The 22,923-nt window shown below is 25.5% G+C and overlaps 3 protein-coding genes across 3 annotated transcripts; all 3 read left to right on the top strand.

The window, feature by feature from the left end:
• Positions 1–981: 981 nt before the first annotated feature.
• LOC123266902 (myelin expression factor 2) lies at positions 982–6,895 on the top strand. Its single transcript, XM_044731350.1, has 6 exons — positions 982–1,146; positions 1,601–1,982; positions 3,493–4,156; positions 5,375–5,814; positions 5,896–6,031; positions 6,240–6,895. Exons 1-6 carry the CDS (start codon positions 1,130–1,132, stop codon positions 6,293–6,295), a joined length of 1,695 nt encoding a protein of 564 aa, XP_044587285.1. The 5' UTR covers positions 982–1,129; the 3' UTR covers positions 6,296–6,895.
• A 1,509-nt stretch (positions 6,896–8,404) lies between these two features.
• Positions 8,405–11,438, top strand: LOC123267202 (3-oxoacyl-[acyl-carrier-protein] reductase FabG-like). Its single transcript, XM_044731748.1, has 3 exons — positions 8,405–8,483; positions 8,545–8,907; positions 10,989–11,438. Exons 2-3 carry the CDS (start codon positions 8,588–8,590, stop codon positions 11,431–11,433), a joined length of 765 nt encoding a protein of 254 aa, XP_044587683.1. The 5' UTR covers positions 8,405–8,483; positions 8,545–8,587; the 3' UTR covers positions 11,434–11,438.
• Positions 11,439–13,077: 1,639 nt separating this feature from the next.
• LOC123267074 (sorting nexin-27) lies at positions 13,078–21,996 on the top strand. The gene is made up of 4 exons (XM_044731566.1): positions 13,078–13,902; positions 16,280–16,417; positions 18,539–19,601; positions 21,912–21,996. The coding sequence occupies exons 1-4, from the start codon at positions 13,502–13,504 to the stop codon at positions 21,978–21,980; spliced, it is 1,671 nt and encodes a 556-aa protein (XP_044587501.1). The 5' UTR covers positions 13,078–13,501; the 3' UTR covers positions 21,981–21,996.
• The last annotated feature ends 927 nt before the right edge of the window (positions 21,997–22,923 follow it).

Below are 22,923 nucleotides of genomic sequence, written 5' to 3'. Positions count from 1 at the left end.
AATTTAAAAAAAAATAAAAACATTAAAAATGTCGGCTAACTTTAGTATCATTTTTAATGACATAAAATTAAGCAGTCACGGCCATTTTTTAATTTTTTTTCTAAAAAATTATTTAAAAAAAATTGCATTTTTTATTTTTTTAAATTTCTAGTCAATTTTTTTTCTACTTTTTTTTTTGCTATAATTTATTTGTTAAAAAAATTCTTAAAATTATAAAATATCTGCTAAATTATATTTCATCTAATTTAAGTTTTATTTTTCTTAAATAAATTCTCTAAAATTAATTTTATTTATTAAAAAAAATTCTAAAAATAATCAGCAGTTTTTAAATTTCACTAAAATAAATTAAAACTTACTGTGATTCTGAATTTTTACAATAATTCCTTTTATTTTTATTAAAACGTGAATAATACCTATTCAATTTTTTAATATTATTATTCTTCAAAGCAAAACTAGAATTTTTTTTTCTTTTATAATGCCTGGCCATTATTTTTCACAACATTAATTCAGCTGTCAAAAAAAAACTGTCAAAAATTTTTAAGTTTTGTCTTTTGTTATTTGCACACTAGCGCCACTCGGTAAAGTACAAAATCACTCCACTTATTTACAATAGATAATTTAAAAAATCACTCCACTTATTTACAATAGATAATTAAAAAAATTTTTTAATTACTTAATTAATTTTAATTAAACTTAACAATTAAAAGAAATTATTATTTTTAATAAAATAAAAATTAATAACAATTACTTAATTTATTTACAAAAAAAAAATTTTTAAAATTCATTTATTAATTTTTAATTAATTAATTTTAATTAAACTTAACAATTAAAAAAAACAATTATTTTTAATAAAATAAGAATAAATAATAATAAAGAAAGTATTTTATTTTTATAAAATTAATAACAATAAAACTGACTAAAGTAGTCGCCATTTTAACCTCCAGAATAATAATAATAATAGTGCAACACAACCACGCACCCGCCATTTTGTCAAATCCGCTGACTCAATAGACGCGTCTTTTACTCCGTAATCAATTATTTTGTATCGGCGTATTTTCCGCAAGTATTTTATTGAAATTATTGTATAAAAAAAATAATTATTACTTTTTGAGCGTTTTAATTCATCAGTATGATCAAGGCCGACGAGTAAGTACAATAAAAACATTGTTAAAAATAATTATATTTAGCTGGTGTTAAAATTTCGGCATTTTTTAGGTGGAAATAAATTATTTTTAATTAATTAAATATTTATTAGTGATATTTTGGTAATTTTTATTGATAAAAAATAAATAAATAATTATTAACAGCTGATTTAAAAAAAAAAAAATATTTATTTATTTAATTTTTATGTTAATAATAATAATAATAATTATCAAAATGTCAATAATATTATAAAAATAATTTTGCTGATACTAAAAAAATTTTTAGAAATTTTTTTGAAAAAAAAATTGAAAGAAAAAAAATTTAAGATTCAAAAATTTTTAAGTTCAATTTTTTTACTTATAATTTTTTATTGATTAAATAAAAAATAAATTAAAAATTGTTAAATCTCTAATTTTAGTATTATAAAGAAAAAATATTGATTAAAAATAAATTTTAGAGCCCAGAATCAAAATGAAGATCGTGAGCGCAGCCGAGAGCGGGACAGAAACCGGAGATCTGACCGGCAGCGTCTGAATTCATCTAGCCGCGATCGAAGCCGCGAGCGCGGCGGAGCTGGAGGAGGTGGCTCAGGTGGCCGACGTATCTCCGAGCGTCGTATTTATGTATCGAACATCCCCTACGACTTTCGTTGGCAAGATCTCAAGGACTTGTTCCGCACTGAAGTAGGAAAAGTCGCTCACGTTGAATTGTTCACTGATGAAAATGATAAACCACGTGGGTGCGGGATTGTTGAGTTTGAAGACTCGGAGAGTGTGAAGGTTGCTGTTGAAAAAATGCACAGATTTGATATTAAAGGACGGAAGCTTGTTGTTAAAGAGGTAAGGTCTTTTTTAACATTTTACTAGCAGCCTAGTCACTTTGTGACGCGTGATTTGTGGAATATAAATATATAAAATTTTGTTGAATTAAATAGTAACTTTTGTTAAATTGCAATGTACTTTCTTAAATATTGACGTTTTTAAAGATATAAGCTCATCTTGATGTTACACTCATCGAGAGCTTTCATTTGAGTACCCACATGCATTTTTCATATATTTTTCATATATACATATATATAATATATATAAATATATTATATATATGAAAAATTGATGTGGGTACTCAAATGAAAAGTCTCGATTAGTGTAACATCGGGATGAGCTTATATCTATAAAACTGTCAATAGTTTACAAAATACAAGGTAATTTCTTATTTATTAATATTTTTCAAGATGTAAGCTCATCCTGATGTAACACTCATCAAGAGCTTTCATTTGAGTACCCACATGCATTTTTGATATATTTTTCATATATATATATATATATGAAATATATAAAAAATCGATGTAGGTACTCAAATGAAAGGTCTCGATGAATGTAACATCGAGATGAGCTTATATCTTTAAAAATCGAGACCTTTCATTTAAGTACCCAAATGGCATTTTTTATATATTTTATATATATAGTATTTGTGAAATATATAAAATATATCAAAAATTGGAGTGGATACTCAAATGAAAGGTCTCAATGATTGTAATGTCGGTGTGAGCTTATATCTTTAAAAATGTCTATAGTTTACAAGATACAATGTCATTTCTTCATTGTTAACATTATTTAAGATATAAACTCATTTCGATGTTACACTCATCGAGACCTTTCATTTGAGTACCCACATGGCATTTTTTATATATTTTATATATATAGTATTTGTGAAATATATAAATATATCAAAAATTGGAGTGGGTACTCAAATTAAAGGTCTTGATGAGTGTAACATCGGAATGAGCTTATATCTTTAAAAATGTCAATAGTTCACAAGATACAAGGTCATTTCTTAATTATTGACATTTTGTAAGATATAAGCTCATTTCGATGTTACATCCATCGAGACCTTTTATTTGAGTACCCACATGCATTTTTGATATATTTTTCATATATACATATATATAAATATACAAATATATGAAAAATCGATGTGGGTACTCAAATAAAAGGTCTCGATGAGTATAACATCGGGATGAGCTTATATCTTTAAAAATGTCAATAGTTTAGAAGATACAATGTAATTTCTTAATTATTGACATTTTTTAAGATATAAACTCATTTCAATGTTACACTCATCGAGACCTTTCATTTAAGTACCCACATGGCATTTTTTATATATTTTATATATATGGTATTTGTGGAATATATAAATATATGAAATATATGAAAAATTGATGTGGGTACTCAAATGAAAGGTGTCGATAGGTGTAACATCGAGATGAGCTTATATCTTAAAAAATGTCAATAGTTCACAAGATACAAGATCATTTGTTTAAATTTAATTAAAAATCTTTTTCTATTACAGGACTACGACGTAGAGCGTGACAAGTATGGCCGATTGCAATCCTCCCGGGACCACGATCGCTCAAGAGACGACCGCTTCCGTGATTCTTCTCGTTCGAACGCGAACCGAGGAAGTTTAGTCAGCTCTGGGTCAGTCTTGGGCAGCAACGGAGACAAATTCGGCAACACCTACGGCTTGAGCACACAATTCCTAGAATCTTTAGGAATAAACGGACCACTGGTGACCCGAGTGTTCGTAGCTAACCTGGACTACAAAGTCGATGAGAAAAAACTTCTGGAAGTTTTCAAGCTGGCAGGAAAAGTCTTGCACGTAGAGTTAGGCAAGGACAAGGACGGAAAGTCCCGCGGGTTCGGTGTCGTAGAGTACGACCACCCAGTCGAGTCCGTACAGGCGATCTCTATGCTCCACAATCAGCAGCTCTATGATAGAAGAATGACTGTGAGACTTGACCGTGCTAATGATCCAGACTTGCCACCGAAGCTACCAGAAGGCTTGAAGTCAATCGGCATGGGATTAGGTGCTGGAGGCAATCGGCTGATGGATGTTGCTCGAAATATTCCCAATGTCGCTTCCAATGCTCCTGTTGTCAATTCTATCGCTGCTCCAGTTCTTGCTACTAGTGCTTTTGGAGGTGGACTTAATAATGTTGTTCCAGCTCAATTAGGTAATTTTTATTAATAAAATATTAGACAGAGTATATGATTTTGAAAATTAATTATTAGAATTTTTTTTATTGAAAAAAAATTAATTTGTGGAAAATTTAAGAAAGTGCACGTGCATTTTTTTAGAAATATTTTTTAGCTCCAAAATTTGCTATTTTAAATAATGAATTTTGTTAAATTGCACTGTACTTTCTTAACTATTGACATTTTTAAAGATATAAGCTCATCTTGATGTTACACTCATCAAGAGCTTTCATTTGAGTACCCACATCCATTTTTGATATATTTTTCATATATACATATATATATAATAAATATAAATATATGAAGAATTGATGTGGGTACTCAAATGAAAGGTCTCCATGAGTGTAACATCGGGACGAGCTTATATCTTTAAAAATGTCAGTATTTTTTATTTATTTTTCATATATAAATATATATAATATATATTTTAAAGATATACGCTCATCTCGATGTTACACTCATCAAGAGCTTTCATTTGAGTACCCACATGCATTTTTCATATATACATATATGTAATATATATAAATATATAAAATATATGAAAAATTGATGTGGGTACTCAAATGAAAGGTCTCAATGAGTGTAACATCGGGATGAGCTTATATCTTTAAAAATGTCAATTGTTTTGATATATTTTTCATATATACATATTTATTATATATATTTTAAGGATATAAGCTCATTTTAATGTTACACTCATTAAGAGCTTTCATTTGAGTACCCACATGCATTTTTGATATATTTTTCATATATTCATATATATATAAAATATATAAATATATAAAATATATGAAAAATTGATGTGGGTACTCAAATGAAAGGTCTCGATGAGTGTAACATCAAAATGAGTGTATATCTTTAAAAATGTTAATATTTCACAAGATACAATGTCATTTCTTGATTATTGACATTTTTTAAGAAATAATCTCATTTTGATGTTACACTTATCGAGACCTTTCATTTAAGTACCCACATGGTATTTTTTATATATTTTATACATATGCTATTTGTGAAATATATAAATATATAAAATATATGAAAAATTGATGTGGGTACTCAAATTAAAGGTCTCGATGAGTGTAACATCGAAATGAACTTATATCTTTAAAAATGTCAATATTTCTCAAGATACAAGGTAATTATATCTTAATTATGTGTCTAGAACATTTTCAAACGCAATTTTTTTAATCCAACAGCATCAGCCTTGTCAAATTCAAACGCAGCAGCGTTACAAGCGAGCTTAGCCAGTGGCCTTAGCAACAATCTAGCGAATTCATCTCTGCTGAACTCATCCCTCACCTCCGAGCTGGCCTCCAACTTAAACAATTTCACTGGTAACGTCAGCGGACTGTCGAGCTTGCAGGCGTCCTTAGCAGCCAGCAATCAGGGAAGCAATTCTTTTGGTCAACGTGGCTTGGGTAAACTTGACGGAGATGTGGGTGGATTTGGAGGAAGTAGCTTCGGCAATTCTAATTACGGAGGAAGTCGTGGAGACTTTGATGCTTTCAACCGCGATTCGGATCGCATGGCTAATGCTAACGCTGTTTTCTCAGCTAGTCAGAGCCAGCAGTCTAATGCTAATCGTCAATCTAGTAATGGAGCAAGACCTATGTCTGATACTATTGTTATTGCCAATGTAAGTAATTAAAATTTTCTTTAAAATAATTATTTCTTATCTTTAAAATAATGATAATTTTTTTTTTTTTTTTTTTAATAGTTACCGCCAAGCACAACGTGGCAAATGTTACGCGACAAATGCCAAGAAATTGGTGAAGTTAAGTTTGCTGAAATGAGAGGCAATGATATTGGAATGGTTCGTTTTGCATCCGAGTGGGATGCTGAGAGAGCTGTCTGTATCCTTTGATAATAATTTATAGCTAAAAATTCATTTTTTAATTAAATCATTCTGGTCCCAGTGCTTGAAAAAAAAAATTTTTACACAAAAACTATTATAGATCTTAATAAAAAATGTAAAAAAAAAATTTTTTTTGAAAGTCACAAACCAGAATGACTCCTTAATATTATTTATTTTTTATTATTATTCCTTAACATAAATTTTAGCAATGATGAATCGTTCACGAATCGACGGGCGAGCAATTGAGGTACGACTTTACTAATATATTAACTTGATTAACACAAAGTTAATAGAGTTACTCTATAAAGGTAATCACCAACACATAAAATTCCACAATTATTTCTCATTAGCATTAATATTAATTAACAAGCAAAAAATCTAAAGATTAACAGCGCATCAATTATGACAATTGGTAATAATTTATCAGATTATCAACAATCTTCCGATTTACTGATGATTATTTAGGGTCTGTTGATGGTTCAATTATTTACTCACTATTTTATTCCATTGATTCCATCGACTTTTATTCACTAGTATTCATTGCTCCAATAGTCGTATTTTTTTTCTCATTCAGTTCTATCAAATAAAAATTATTTTTTATCTAGACGTATTTAAAATAACTCTCAGTTTATTACAAGGTGATTTGTCGAGATTTTTTTTATTTTTTTTTTTTTTAATTCTGGACTTGTAGAATATTTAAGTACCATGTATAAGTGATAGCTTGAAAAAAATATTCGATAGAGCTTTTTGTTTGTATCGTATTCGGTTGAATTGAAATAATTATAATTATAAAAACTATTTAATCACTGTGTATCAAAAGGTGTCCAATTGTAATAATAAAAAAAAAAAAAAAAAAATTAGTGTAAAAAAAACAAGTCTGTTGATTGATAACTTGCTGTGTCATATTTGTTTCAACAATGGTTGGTTGCAATCGATTCAACAGAATTGTAATTGTTTTATTTGGTAATTATATTCTTTTGGCTCCTACTCGATGTTACTTGTAATTAAAAACAACTCCAACAACAATTATCAACAGATTTAGATTATTTCATCAAATTGTAAAACCAAAGGATGGAATACTTTGTTATTTTTACTATTGGACTTTTGAAGGATTGGAATGTTTTATAAAGGATCGCTGGTGGTCTGAAAAATATTCATCGGAATTATAATGGAGATTGTGTGGAGTCCACCGAGTTTAGATGATAATGTCACGTTGTTTCTGGTTCAATTGAATCCACTCATTTTTCAACTGCTCTTGCAATTATTAACAATGTATTAAATTAGTTTGTTGATCATCAACTTGGATTATTTAAGGACGTTAACTTATTTAGCATACCTTATTAACGTCCTTAAATATATATTTTCCTCGAGGATTTTGTTTAACAATATTATGGATCAACAGATTGATAGATGGATTTACTTAGCGTCACTTGTCAATTGTATTTAATAAAGCAACTGTTGTGTAACTATCATATATCATAATTAGTCATGGATTTTAATAAAAAACTAAAATAAATAAAAAACTTTTTTGTTGACTTGAATTTGAGATAAATTTGAACTGGTTGGTGTGTGTTTATTTTTTTATCAGCTATTGCTTGAAGAGTTAATCTGTCAAGAAGATGTTCGGTGGTTTTTCTTCTCAAACTACTTGACAGTCCAAAGACTGTAATTGTAGTGTCTGTTCATCATTCAGGTGAGATTATTAATTTTTTTTTTCTTGCTATAATATCTGGATCGTTGGCTTCTTCCGAAGGGACTTTTTAAAACTTTTTAATTCTTCTTTTAAATTTTTATAGTTACTTAAATGGTAAGTCGTGACTCAATGAATTTTCATCCACAAGATATTCTAATTAATCTTTTGCAGTATTTATTCGACTTGACGATTTATCTTGTTAATTATTTTTTTTTATTTATTAGGTCTTTAGGTTGATATTGAAATTTTTAAATTTTCAAATTCGGGATGTCTTTATATATTTTAATATTTATATTAGTCTTGGTCATATTTTATTAATTAGTGCTGGGCAGAAATTTTCTTGTCGGCTCATTTTTTAAAAAAATTAATATTAATTTTTTTTTTTAGATTTTAAAAAATTTTTATTAAAAATTTTCAAGGATTAATTTTTTAAAAAAGTAAAAAATTTTTTTTTTTTTCCCAAAATTTAATAACTTAAAAATTGTCACTAATTATACTAATATTTATTTTAACAGTACAAAGGTAAGTTTATTGTAATGTTTTAATAATTAAATTATAATTGCAGGGAAAAACTGTTATTAAAAATATTTTAATAAAATAATTTAAAAAAAAAATAAAAATTGAAATTTTTTTTCCTTGTCAATTTTTAATAAGATTGTTTTCTTATCACAAATTAATAATAATAATAATAATTTTATGTAAATATATGTATATATACATCCGAATTGAGGCCATATTGAAATTGCGCGTCAAACCGGTAAGATTGATAAATTATAGGTTATCTTTAATACAAAAATTAAATACTAAAATACTTACAGAAATAAATTAAATAAATTGTTGAAAATTTTAACAATTGAAAAAATGGCATTTTTGGGAAAAGTTGTTTTAATAACTGGAGCAAGTTCTGGAATTGGAGCTGCCACAGCTATTCATTTATCTCATCTAGGAGCTTCGCTGTCTCTCACCGGTCGGAACTTAAAAAACTTGGAGAAAATTGCAGACCAGTGCCATAAAGAGCGCAAGCCTTTTTTAATTACAGGAGAATTGACTAATGAAGATGACACTAAAAATATTCTTGAGTCTACTATTAAACATTTTGGTAAGCTGGATATTTTGATTAACAATGCTGGGACTATTGAACGTGGCAGTATTGAGAATACCAGCTTGGATCAGTATGACAGGTAATTTTTTTATAACTATATTAATTTAATTTAATTTAAAAAATTTTTAATCAGCTGATTGACAGTTTTTTATTTTTTATTAAAAATTTATTAAAAAATTTGATTTTTTTTTATTTTTAAATGTCAGTTTCTTTTTATAAATTAATTACAATAAAAAAAATTAGAAAATTTTGACATTTAGAATTTTATTTAATAATAATTTAATTACTCTAAAATTCTAAAAATAATTTTTAAATATCAGTTAACTTCAGTGTCTTTGATTATGATGATACTGAAGTTAGCTGACAGCTGTCATTTTTTTTAATTCATAAAAATTCACAAGGAAAAAAATCAAAAAATTAAAACTAATTTTAATATAATAATTTTATAAATTTTTATAGCAAATCAATTGTTACTAGCAACTGTGCAGTCACTACGTGACTGCTGTCTTGTGAACTATAAATAAATAAAATATGTTGCTTTATTAGATAACTTTTTTTAAATTGTACTGTACTTTCTTAAATACTGAGGTTTTTAAAGATATAAGCTAATCCCAATGTTACACTCATCAAGAACTTTCATTTGAGTACCCACATGCATTTTTTATATATTTTTCACATATACATATATATAAGTATATAAAATATATGAAAAATTGATGTGGGTACTCAAATGAAAGGTCTCGATGAGTGTAACATTAAAATAAGTTTATATCTTTAAAAATGTCAATAGTATACAAGATTCAAGGTCATTTCTTAATTATTGACATTTTTTAAGATATAAACTCATTTTAATGTTACACTCATCAAGAGCTTTCATTTGAGTACCCACATGCATTTTTTATATATTTTTCACATATACATATATATATATATAAATATATATATATATATATATATATATATATATATATATATATATATATAAAATATATGAAAAATTGATGTGGGTACTCAAATGAAAGGTCTCGATAAATGTAACATCAGGATGAGCTTATATCTTTAAAAATGTCAATAGTTTACAAGATTCAAGGTCATTTCTTAATTATTGATATTTTTTAAGATATAAGCTCATTTCGATGTTACACTTATCGAGACCTTTCATTTAAGTACCCACATGGCTTTTTTATATATTTTATATATATGGTATTTGTGGAATATATAAAATATATAAATATATGAAAAATTGATGTGGGTACTCAAATGAAAGATCTCGACGAGTGTAACACCAAGATGAGGTTATATCTTTAAAAATGTCAATAGTTTACAAGATACAATGTCATTTCTTAATTATTGATATTTTTTAAGATATAAACTCATTTTAATGTTACACTCATCAAGAGCTTTCATTTGAGTACCCACATGCATTTTTTATATATTTTTCACATATACATATACATAAATATATGAAAAATTGATGTGGGTACTCAAATGAAAGGTCTCGATAAGTGTAAGATCAGGATGAGCTTATATCTTTAAAAATGTCAATAGTTTACAAGATTCAAGGTCATTTCTTAATTATTGATATTTTTAAAGATATAAGCTCATTTCGATGTTACACTCATCGAGACCTTTCATTTGAGTATCCACATGTATTTTTTATATATTTTTCATATATACAAATATATGATATATACAAATATATAATATATATAAATATATAAAATATATGAAAAATTGATGTGTGTACTCAAATGAAAGGTCTCGATAAGTGTAACATCAGGATGAGCTTATATCTTTAAAAATGTCAATAGTTCACAAGATACAAGGTAATTTCTTATAGAGATAGAGTATTTTCAAATGCAACTACACTACGAGAGTACTTGGATCTCCTTAATTAATTTTTTAGCAATGAAATTATTATAAAAAAAATTTCCACTTGATAAAATTAAAGAAAAATTTTTTATAGTATTTTTATTAATTTTATTTATATTTATTCTAAAAATTTTAAAATTTGACAGCTGACAACTTACTTCAGTATCATAATTATTTATATTAATTTTCACATGTATAATTTTTAATAAAATTTTTATTTTTATTAATAAATTAAAAAATTACCAGTTGTTATTTTCAAAATTAAAATTATTAAATAAATATTTTCAGAGTATTTAATCTCAACGTCCGTTCAATGTACCAGCTGACAATGCTAGCAGTTCCTCATTTAATAAAAACCAAGGGCAACGTCGTGAACGTCTCCAGTGTAAATGGCTTAAGATCATTCCCTGGAGTTCTAGCATACTGCATGAGCAAATCAGCTGTTGACCAATTTACCCGTTGCACTGCAATTGAACTAGGCTCCAAGCAAGTCCGCGTGAACGCTGTAAACCCTGGAGTTGTAATCACAAACTTGCACGAGCGCAGTGGAATGTCTCCAGAAGAACTGAGTGCATTTTTCGAGCGTAGCAAGACTACACATGCACTAGGTCGTCCTGGACAGGCTGATGAAGTCGCTAAAACTATCGCATTCCTTGCTAGTGATGACGCTTCTAATATTACTGGAGCTACTCTTCCAGTTGATGGTGGCCGTCATGCTCTTTGTCCTCGTTAATTTTTTACAAACTTTTATTAAAATATTTTTCTCCGGTGATTTTTATAAAAAAATTATTATTTTAATTTTTTAATATGAAATATTTTTTTATAAAATTTTATGGTTAAAGGGGCTTCAATAAAGAAATATATATATCTTTAATAATAATAACAATTATAATTATTATTAATTTATTAAAAAAAAAAATTTTTTTATAAAAAATATTTTAGTCCAAATTTTAAATTTTTAAGTTCAAATTCAAAATTTTGGGTAAAATATTAAAAATATAATAAAAATTATAAGAAATTTTCTTTATAGAAAATTAAGTTAGCTGATATCTAAAAATTTTCAGAATTTTTTTTTATAGATAAAATTATTACAAAAAAATAGAAAAAAATTTTTATTTGTAAAAAAAACTTGAAAAACTATCAGTGCAATTTTTTACAAACTACTTTTTAGTTCTAATTTTACTATTAAAAAATAATAAAAAAAAATTAAAAACGTCGGCTAACTTTAGTATTATATCAATTTTGATTTATTTTTCATTTTTTCTCCAAAATTTGAATTTTTACTTCAAAAATCAAGTTATAGAACTTATCCATAGCTTCCAAAAGTTTAAAGTGCTGTTTTTGGATAAAATATTGAAAACACAAAAAAATTATGAGACTTTTTTTATAGAAAATTTAATTTTCTACCATAAAGATCATCAATTTTGCTCTATCTCCCTTCCTTTATTAAAAATTTGAATTTTAACTCCAAAAATAAAAATTGAAACTTATCCTAAGTTTCCAAAAATTAAAATTGCTAATTTTGGCTAAAATATTAAAAAATACAAAAAAATTACAACGAATTTTTTTTATAAAAAATTCAATTTTCTACAAAAAAGCCACTTATCAATTTTGCCCTATCTTGAACTCTTGAGCAAGAATTTTTAAAATAAAGCCAAAATTCCTTCATCTTCTTTAAATATTATATTTTTTTATTAATTTATTATTAAAAATATTTTTAAGTAAAAAAACTGATAATAATTAAAATTTTATTATTATCATTAATAAAAAATTAAGTTAGCCGACATCTAAAAATTTTTATCTATTTTTTCAATTGAAAAAATTATTACAAAAAAATAAAAAAAAAATTTTATTTGTAAAAAATTTGACAAACTAAACTTGCAATTTTTGAAAATTGTTTTCTAATTTTAATAAAGTGATTAAAAAAAAAACTCAAAAAATTAAAGACGGCTAACTTTATTATTATTATTGACAATAAAATTAGCAGTCACTTGATAATTTTTTAATTTTATTTAACAAATAAATTTATCCCAAAAAATTAATTTTAAAAAATTGCATTTTAAAATTTTTACATGTCAATTTTTTTTATATTTTTTTTTGCCATAATTTATTTGTAAAAACAAATTCTAAAAATTATTAAATATAATTTTTTTTCATTCATTAAATTAGAACAAAAAAATATTTTTAAAAAATTACACTTAAAGTTTTTCAAATTTTTTAAAAATGAAATTTAAAAAAAAAAAAATTCTAAAAATTTTTAAATGTCGGCTAACTTAATTTTCATTTAAAATATCCGCTAAATTTATTATTATTATTATAAAAATGGCGGATTTATTAGTTTAAATAATTCCCGCCAGAGGTCTTCAAAATTCACAAGATAAAACAGAATTCCCAGAGGAAAAAAAGTTAAAATTTTTATCGCCGGTTGACGTTTATGTTTCTCTCAACAATAAGTGTAATAAATATTAAAAAACAAACAATAAAAACACCAAAACAATCACTATTAGATAACAATAATTAAACAATATAAAAAAACAATAATAATAATAAAAAAAAGTAAACATAAATATATATTAGTGATGAAATCAAAATCGATTAGTGAGTCGTCGTGGCTGCGCAACTCGCTAAAAAAAAATTCTTTTCAATAAAAAATTTACCGAATTAAAGCTCATGTGTAATTAAAAAAATAAATCAATAAAAAATAAAACAAGTGTTTAAATAATAAAGTGAATAATTATTTTTAAGTGAGTTTAATAATTAGAAATGTAAAAATTGTTAGTGGATAATAAAAATAGCGAAAGATGGCGGATTGTGGTTCTGAAATAGACAATACATCTTGCAATGATTGCGGAATAAATAATTCTGGTGGTATAACGACAACAATGATAAATGGACGCGTACCTTGCCAGCATAAATTGAATAATAATTCTGGTGTTGGTTTAGGAGGAGTTGGAAGAGGTGGAGGTGAAGGTGGAGAAGGTGTTATTGGTGGTGATCCTATAGGACAGGGTCCACGCTGCGTTACAATTTATAAAACAGAAACTGGTTTTGGGTTTAATGTACGCGGTCAAGTTAGTGAAGGTGGACAATTACGTAGTATCAATGGTGAACTCTATGCACCCCTTCAGCATGTCAGTGCTGTTTTGCCACATGGTGCTGCTGAAAAAGCTGGTGTTAGAAAAGGAGACAGAATTTTAGAAGTGTAAGTTTTTTATTTTTTTTATTTACACCTGTCACATTTTTTTTACAAAAAAAATTATTAAAATTAATTTAGCAGATATTTTATAATTTTAAGAATTCTTTTAACAAATTAATTATGGCAAAAAAAAATATAAAAAAAATTGACGTAGAAATTTAGAAAAATAAAAAATTTTTAAATGGCTAATTTAATTTTCATTAGTTTTTATTTTTTTTATTTACACCTGTCAAATTTTTTTACAAAAAAATTATTAAAATTAATTTAGCAGATATTTTAGAATTTTTAGAATTTTTTTTGTAAAAATAATTTATGGCAAAAAAAAATATAAAAAAAATTGACATGTAGAAATTTAAAAAAATAAAAAATTTTTAAATGGCTAATTTAATTTTCATTAGTTTTTTTTTTTTTTTTATTTACACCTGTCAAATTTTTTTACAAAAAAATTATTAAAATTAATTTACCAGATATTTAATAATTTTTTTTTTTAAATAAATTATGGCAAAAAAAATGTAAAAAAAATTGACATGTAGAAATTTAAAAAAATAAAAAATTTTTAAATGGCTAATTTAATTTTCATTAGTTTTTTTTTTTTTATTTACACCTGTCAAATTTTTTTACAAAAAAATTATTAAAATTAATTTAGCAGATATTTTATAATTTTAAGAATTTTTTTAACAAATTAATTATGGCAAAAAAAAATATAAAAAAAATTGACGTAGAAATTTAGAAAAATAAAAAATTTTTAAATGGCTAATTTAATTTTCATGTTTTTTTTTTTTATTTACACCTGTCAAATTTTTTTACAAAAAAATTATTAAAATTAATTTAGCAGATATTTAATAATTTTTTTTTTTAAATAAATTATGGCAAAAAAAAAAATATAAAAAAAATTGACATGTAGAAATTTAGAAAAATAAAAAATTTTTTAATGTTGGCTAATTTAATTTTCATTAGTTTTTATTTTTTTTATTTACACCTGTCAAATTTTTTTACAAAAAAATTATTAAAATTAATTTAGCAGATATTTTATAATTTTAAGAATTTTTTTAACAAATTAATTATGGCAAAAAAAAATATAAAAAAAATTGACGTAGAAATTTAGAAAAATAAAAAATTTTTAAATGGCTAATTTAATTTTCATGTTTTTTTTTTTTATTTACACCTGTCAAATTTTTTTACAAAAAAATTATTAAAATTAATTTAGCAGATATTTTATAATTTTTAGAATTTTTTTTGTAAAAATAATTTATGGCAAAAAAAAATATAAAAAAAATTGACATGTAGAAATTTAAAAAAATAAAAAATTTTTAAATGGCTAATTTAATTTTCATTAAAGTTTTTTATTTTTTTTATTTACACCTGTCAAATTTTTTTACAAAAAAAAATTATTAAAATTAATTTACCAGATATTTAATAATTTTTTTTTAAAAATAAATTATGGCAAAAAAAAATGTAAAAAAAATTGTCATGTAGAAATTTAGAAAAATAAAAAATTTTTAAATGGCTAATTTAATTTTCATTAGTTTTTATTTTTTTTATTTACACCTGTCAAATTTTTTTACAAAAAAATTATTAAAATTAATTTACCAGATATTTTAGAATTTTTAGAATTTTTTTTTTTAAATAAATTATGGCAAAAAAAAAATATAAAAAAAATTGACATGTAGAAATTTAAAAAAATAAAAAATTTTTAAATGGCTAATTTAATTTTCATTAAAGTTTTTATTTTATTATTTACAAGACCTGTCAAATTTTTTTGCAAAAAATTTATGAAAATTAATTAATAAATAAATAAATTAATTAATTAGTTTATTAATTTACTAATTAATTAATTTCTTAATTAAAAATAAATTAATTTATTAAAATTAGTGAAAATTAATTGAGCAGATGTTTTATAATTTTAAGAATTTTTTTAACAAATAAATTAAGGCAAAAAAAAGTAGAAAAAAAAAATTGACGTAGAAATTAAAAAAAATTAAAAATCTAATTTTTTAAAAATAATTTTTTGTAAAAAATTTATTTGTTTAAAAAAATTAAAAAATGGTTAAGTGAATGCTAAATTAAATGTCATGATTAATTACAATACTGAAGTTAGCCGACATTTTTAATTTTTTAAATATTTTTCATTTATTGAATTTTATAATAAATTTACCAGATATTTAATAATTTTTAGAATTTTTTTTAACAAATAAATTATGGCAAAAAAATTGACTTGTAGAAATTTAAAAAAATTAATAATGCAATTTTTTAAACATAATTTTCTTGAACAAATTTATTTGTTAAAAATAATTAAATGACTGCTAATTATAGATTATTAAATAATACTAATTTTAACGTCATAAAAAATTATAAATTGATTGAAATGTTATTTTTATTACAGAAATAATATTAATGTCGAGGGAGCGACACACAAGCAAGTTGTTGATTTAATTAAGTCAGGCGGTGATGTACTGACATTGACCGTTATTTCGGTAACTCCGCAAGAAGCTGAACGATTGGAGCCATGTGAAGATTTAAGGTATGTTATGTAACTGGTCATGTGAATATACCAGTGATTATTTTTAATTAGTTTAAATTAAAGGGTCATCTGGTCCCGGTGATAGAAAAAAAAATTTAGATAGAAACTATTAGGGATATTAATAGATAATTCATAAACTAATAGAGTTTTGAATAAGATAAATTGTATCTTAGTTTTCAAAAGTTAAAAACGCTGGTTTTGGCTAAAATATTTAAAATACAGAAAATTTATGTCAGGCATTTTTTTAAAGAACATTAAATTTCCTATAAAAAAGGCCTCATCAATGATATAAGCTCACCTTGACATTAAACTCATCGAGACCTTTCATTTGAGTACCTACATCAATTTTTCATTCATTTTATATATTTATATATATTATATATATGTATATATGAAAAATATATCAAAAATGCATGTGGGTACTCAAATGAAAGGTCTCGATGAATGTAATATTAAAATGAGTTTATATCTTAAAGAATGTCAATAATTAAGAAATGACCTTGTATCTTGTGAATTATTGACATTTTTAAAGATATAAGCTCATATTGATGTTACACTCATCGAGAACTTTCATTTGAGTACTCACATCAATTTTCCATATATTTTATGTATTTCATATATTTATATGTATGTATATATGAAAAATATATCAAAAGTGCATGTGGGTACTCAAATGAAAGCTCTTGATGAGTGTAACATCAGGATGAGCTTATTTCTTTTAAAACATCAATAATTAAGAATTGACCTTGTATCTGGTCAACTGTTGACATTTTTAAAGGTATAAGCTCATCCCGATGTCATGCTAATCAAGACCTTTCATTTAAGTACCCACATCAATTTTTCATATATTTTATATATTTATATATTTCACAAATACCATATATATAAAATATATAAAAAATGTCATCTGAGTACTTAAATGGAAGGTCTCAATGAGTGTAACATCGAAATGAGTTTATATCCTAAAAATTGTCAATAATTAAGAAATTACTTTGTATCTTGTGAAATATTGACATTTTTAAAGATATAAGCTCACCCCGACATTACACTCATCGAGACCTTTCATTTGAGTACCCACATCAATGTTTCATTTATTTTATATATTTATATATATTATATATATGTATATATGCAAAATATATAAAAAATGCATGTGGGTACTCAAATGAAAGCTCTTGATGAGTATAACATCAGGATGAGCTTATTTCTTTAAAAACATTAATAATTAAGAATTAAGCTTGTATCTGGTCAACTATTGACATTTTTAAAGGTATAAGCTCATCCCGATGTCATGCTAATCAAGACCTTTCATTTAAGTACCCACATCAATTTTTCATATATTTTATATATTTATATATTTAACAAATACCATATATATAAAATATAAAAATGCCATGTGGGTACTCAAATGAAAGGTCTCGATGAGTATAACATCAAAATGAGTTTATATCTTAAAAATATTAATAATTAAAAATGACCTTGTATCTTGTAAATTATTGACATTTTCAAAGATATAAGCTCATCCCGACATTACACTCATCAAGACCTTTCATTTGAGTACCCACATCAATGTTTCATTTATTTTATATATTTATATATATTATATATATGTATATATGCAAAATATATAAAAAATGCATGTGGGTACTCAAATGAAAGCTCTTGATGAGTATAACATCGAGATGAGCTTATATTTTAAAAATATATATTATATATATGTATATATGAAAAATATATCAAAACTATTGACATGTTGAAAGATATAAGCTTATTCCGACATTACACTCATCGAGACCTTTCATTTGAGTACCCACATCAATTTTTCATATATTTTATATATTTATATATATATTATATATACGTATATATGAAAAATATATAAAAAATGCATGTGGGTACTCAAATGGAAGCTCTTGAAGAGTATAACATCAAGATTAGCTTATATCGTCAATATTTAAGAAAGTACAGTGCAATTTAACAAAAGTCATTATTTAATAAGCCAAATTGTAATTCTGTATCGTTCACAAGTCACGAAGTGACTTGTGAACTATACAATTATTTTTTGTAGGAAATATTTTAAATTGACCCTAACGCACTAACATTTCAAAAATTTGATTCCAGTTACGCCTCAATAGACTACAGTGAAAAAAGATCCCTACCAATAAGCATTCCAGACTACCATGTCCGAGAACGTAAGCACGAGCGGTACGTGGTGTTCAACATCTACATGGCAGGCCGCCTTTTATGTTCCCGGCGGTACCGTGAATTCGCAGCCTTGCACATGGCTCTTAAAAAGGAGTTCATTGGGTTCAACTTCCCCAAGCTTCCAGGCAAGTGGCCGTTCCAGCTGAGCGAGCAGCAGCTGGACGCGCGACGGCGCGCCCTAGAACTCTACTTGGAGAAGACTTGCGCTGTCCGGGTGATCAACGAGAGCGACGCGATGCAAGAGTTCCTTTACGGCCGCCTAGAAGACGACGGCGACCAAGGACTGTCAGCAGTTGACCTGAAGATAGTTTTACCCGACCGGGAATTTTTAACAGTGACTGTCCCGAAAGCGGCGATCGCTAAAGACGTCTACGAGGTGATCTGCAATAAAATAGGCTTGGATAATGACACGGCTAAATACTTCTACCTGTTTGAGGAAGTGGAGTATAATTTCGAGCGCAAGCTCCAACCTCATGAGCATCCTCACGCTCTTTACGTCGCTAATTACTCAACAGCTAACAGAACTTGCTTGTCAATAAGACGGTGGCTGTTCAACTTGACCCGGACTTCGTTGAGTGACCAGGCGCTCACTTGGATATTCTGGCAGACTATTGATGAAGTCAACCGCGGACATATCTTCGCTGGGGAACGACTTTATCAGTTGAAGACTCTTCAAGACGCTTCCAGGAAACACGAGTACTTGAAACTGGCCCAGGAACTTAATGGGTATGGCGATATTGTCTTTCCTCATTGTCCTTGTGACTCCAGAAAGGAGGGACATGTTGTCGCTGCTGTTGGTGCTAATTCTTTTAAGCTACATGCTGCTAAGGAAGATGGAACTCTGGAGAGCCAGGTTGTAGAATTCTTGTGGAAGAATATTACTAGGTGGGAAATTGATGAGGAAGGAATGGCTTTTTGCTTTCAGTATACTAGATCTGATAATCGACCTCCTAGATGGTTGAAGGTTTTTACTCCTTATGTAAGTATTTATTATTATTATTATTATTATTATTATTAGTAGATTTCATAGAAATCTAACTACTGCATTGGTCCTCATGACGGAACTTTTAAAAAAATTTGGCTATATTTCGACTATACTCGTCGAGCTGAGTCGGAAAATGCATATGGTTCAAAAGTTTATATATATATATAATTTATTTTTTCCAAAGATCGGTGTTTTCACTAAATAAAGAGTTTAATAATTCAAAGCCATTATCCCCGATCCATTTTTTAGACAAATTTCCAATTTTATTAATTAATACCACTACGTTTCGTCACAAGCACTTGTGACTTCCTCAGGTGTAACTAATATATTTTAAATTCAGTCTAAAACATTTTTTAATTTTTTATAATAAACACGTGTATAACCTTTAAAAATATTGTTTACAAATTGCACCTTATAAATCTCCATTTTTCTAGTCAATCTTACTAGCCATATATTTAAATTGATGTTTTGTATCTACTTATTTTTACAATGACCATATTTTTTTATTTATTTATGTCAACTGTTTTAAATTATTAATAATAAACCTATATATATATATATATATATATATATATATATATATATATATATATATATATATATATATATATATATATATATGTCGGAGATAATATCGAGCTGGGTTTTCCTAGAGATAGTAGAGGAAAATTCCCAATATTTTAGTTTGTCTGTTAGTTTTAAGCAAAATTGTAAAGCATAGAATATTTAATAATTATTTATAACTTAAGCCGATTATAATTTTTATGGTTATGGCAATGGGCTTGAGTCCGGAGTGACAATGGTCACCAAACGTAGCCGAGGTCACAGGATAGAAGTAAAAAGTATACAGTTAAAGATATCGACAGACAATGAGGGCTGTCGAAATATTTTTTGAGAGAAGAAGTACTTAGGGTACTGAGACGGGTAGTTCTCGTTGAGCACTGATCAAGTAAAGACATCGAATATATCCTGCTGACCCCGGATTCGTTCTCGGTCTCATTCCCCAGCGCTTTTACCTTGTATATTAATTATATTTGGATAATTAATCGTAATATTTTTTATACAAGTTAGTGTACATTATATTTCAAAATTTAGATCAGTGTTATATTTTAATTATTCTAAATTAATAAATAATTGAATAAACGAATCCAATGGACTGTACTAATGCCCCTAATAATGCTTTTCCGACATATATATATATATATATATATATATATATATATATATATATATATATATATATAGCATATATATATATATATATATATATATAGATATATATATATATATATAGCCCTTTTGAATGGCACCAACCGCGATGAAATCGGTCAAGCCGTTCAAAAGTTATAAGTGGTTCACATACTTTCACACACATACAGACACCGTGACAACCTCGCGGGGATAGTCAGGAAAGCTTCCTGTGACCTTCAAACGTCGAGATCTGATGAAAACTCGGTTTTTGCAAAACGGGGTGAAAACAATAACTTCCCGATTTTTTAAAATCTTCGATTTTCGTAGCGGGAGGTTAAAAAACCAAGTTTAAGATCCTATCCGTAGTTTCCAAAAGTTTAAAATGATAATTTTCGTTAAAATATTCAAAATTTAAAAAAAATGATAAAAAACTTTTTTTACATAAAATTTAATTACCTACAGAAAAATCTTTATCAATTTTGCTCTATCTCTCTTCCTTCCTTCAAAATTGTAATGTAAAGTTCAAAAATAGAGTTTGAGGACTTGTCCGTAATTTTTAAAAGTTAAAAGTACTAATTTTGACTAAAATATTGAAAACATAAAAATTTTATAAGAAACCTTTATAAAAAAAGGTCTTTATCAATTTTGCCCTATCTTTAATTTTTTATCCAAAATTTGAATTTTTAATTCAAAAATCAAGTTTGAGGACCTGTCCGTAATTTTCCAAAAATTTAGTTTGAGGACCTGTCCGTAATTTTCCAAAAATTTAAATTGCTAATTTTGACTAAAATATTATAAATATGAAAAATTATAAGAGATTTCTCGAATTTTTTTCCAAAATTTGAATTTTTGATTCAAAAATTAAGTTTGAGGACTTATCCGTAATTTTAAAAAGGTTAAAGTGTCGTTTTTGGGTAAAATATTGAAAATACAAATAAATAATAAGCTAATTTTTTTTACAGAGAATTTAATTTCCTATAAATAAAGGTCCTTATAAATTTTACTCTATTTTTTAAACCCAAGCGAAAATTTTCTGTCTTACATAACTAAAACATTAAAACTTATTAATAAAATTAAAATGATTTAATATCAATAAAAATTTTATTGTTACAGTATATATATCTTCAAGATTGCTTCGACCGAATAGCTGAGGAAGCTAAATGGTTCAAAGGAAAAAAATGACCCGAGAATAACATAATAATTGACGAGTAATTTCTTGAATGACAAGTTTAAGAATTAAAACTACTCAACGAGCAGCTAAAATTTATTTATTTCCATATTTATTTATAAGAAAATTATTCTTCGTTAAATTTAAATATTCGAAAAAAAATTATAACAATCGTTGACAAAATTAATCGATATTTTATTTATAATATTTTATCAATCATTCATTTGAAATTTCATTAATTAATTAATTAATTTACGATGTATATATCATTAATTAATTACCTAGACAGAGTATTAATTTTTCGGCAAATTATTAATTTAAATGATCTCTTGTAAATGCTGTTAATTCATAGAATTTTTATCTTCTTTTGCTTTTATTGATATTAATTTGAAAACAGCTGAGTGAATAATTAGAAAATTGTTAATTAATTAAATTGGTAATTAATTACCAAAAAAAAAAAAAAAAAAAAAAAAAAATTAATAGAGTAATCGAGTAAATTTAGGAAGTTAAAAATTAGTGTTATAAAAAAAATATTTACTGTTATAAAAATAATAAATAGTATTATAGGTATATAGACTCCAAGTTATGAATTTAAATAATTTGTAATTAAAAAAAAAATAGTTTTTAGTGATTTATTATTTTAGTAAAATTAAGAAGAAATTAATTATTGTTTTATTAATAGAGAACTAGCCGTGACTTGTGAACTACAAATAAATAATTAGTTTTGCTTTATTAAAAAATGAATTTTGTTAAATTGTACTGTACTTTCTTAAATATTGACATTTTTTAGGAAATAAGCTCATCCCGATGTTATACTCGTTAAGAGCTTTCATTTGAGTACCCACATGCATTTTTGATATTTTTTTCATATATTTATATATATAATATATATAAATATATAAAATATATGAAAAATTGATGTGGGTACTCAAATGAAAAGTCTCGATGAGTGTAACA

This window comes from Cotesia glomerata, linkage group LG6 (assembly GCF_020080835.1).
Source record: "Cotesia glomerata isolate CgM1 linkage group LG6, MPM_Cglom_v2.3, whole genome shotgun sequence".
Taxonomy (NCBI): domain Eukaryota; kingdom Metazoa; phylum Arthropoda; class Insecta; order Hymenoptera; family Braconidae; genus Cotesia; species Cotesia glomerata.
This window is presented reverse-complemented; position numbering and strand designations above follow the sequence as displayed.

Excerpts from the sequence above, each read along its gene's own strand:
- LOC123266902 (XM_044731350.1), top strand. Across the intron at positions 4,157-5,374 it reads TGTTGTTCCAGCTCAATTAG|CATCAGCCTTGTCAAATTCA; the intron begins GTAATTTTTATT and ends TTAATCCAACAG. Across the intron at positions 6,032-6,239 it reads GGATGCTGAGAGAGCTGTCT|CAATGATGAATCGTTCACGA; the intron begins GTATCCTTTGAT and ends CATAAATTTTAG.
- LOC123267202 (XM_044731748.1), top strand. The coding sequence starts at position 8,588 with ATGGCATTTTTGGGAAAAGTTGTTTTAATAACTGGAGCAAGTTCTGGA. Across the intron at positions 8,908-10,988 it reads AGCTTGGATCAGTATGACAG|AGTATTTAATCTCAACGTCC; the intron begins GTAATTTTTTTA and ends AAATATTTTCAG.
- LOC123267074 (XM_044731566.1), top strand. The coding sequence starts at position 13,502 with ATGGCGGATTGTGGTTCTGAAATAGACAATACATCTTGCAATGATTGC. Across the intron at positions 16,418-18,538 it reads GAGCCATGTGAAGATTTAAG|TTACGCCTCAATAGACTACA; the intron begins GTATGTTATGTA and ends ATTTGATTCCAG. Across the intron at positions 19,602-21,911 it reads TGAAGGTTTTTACTCCTTAT|TATATATATCTTCAAGATTG; the intron begins GTAAGTATTTAT and ends TTATTGTTACAG.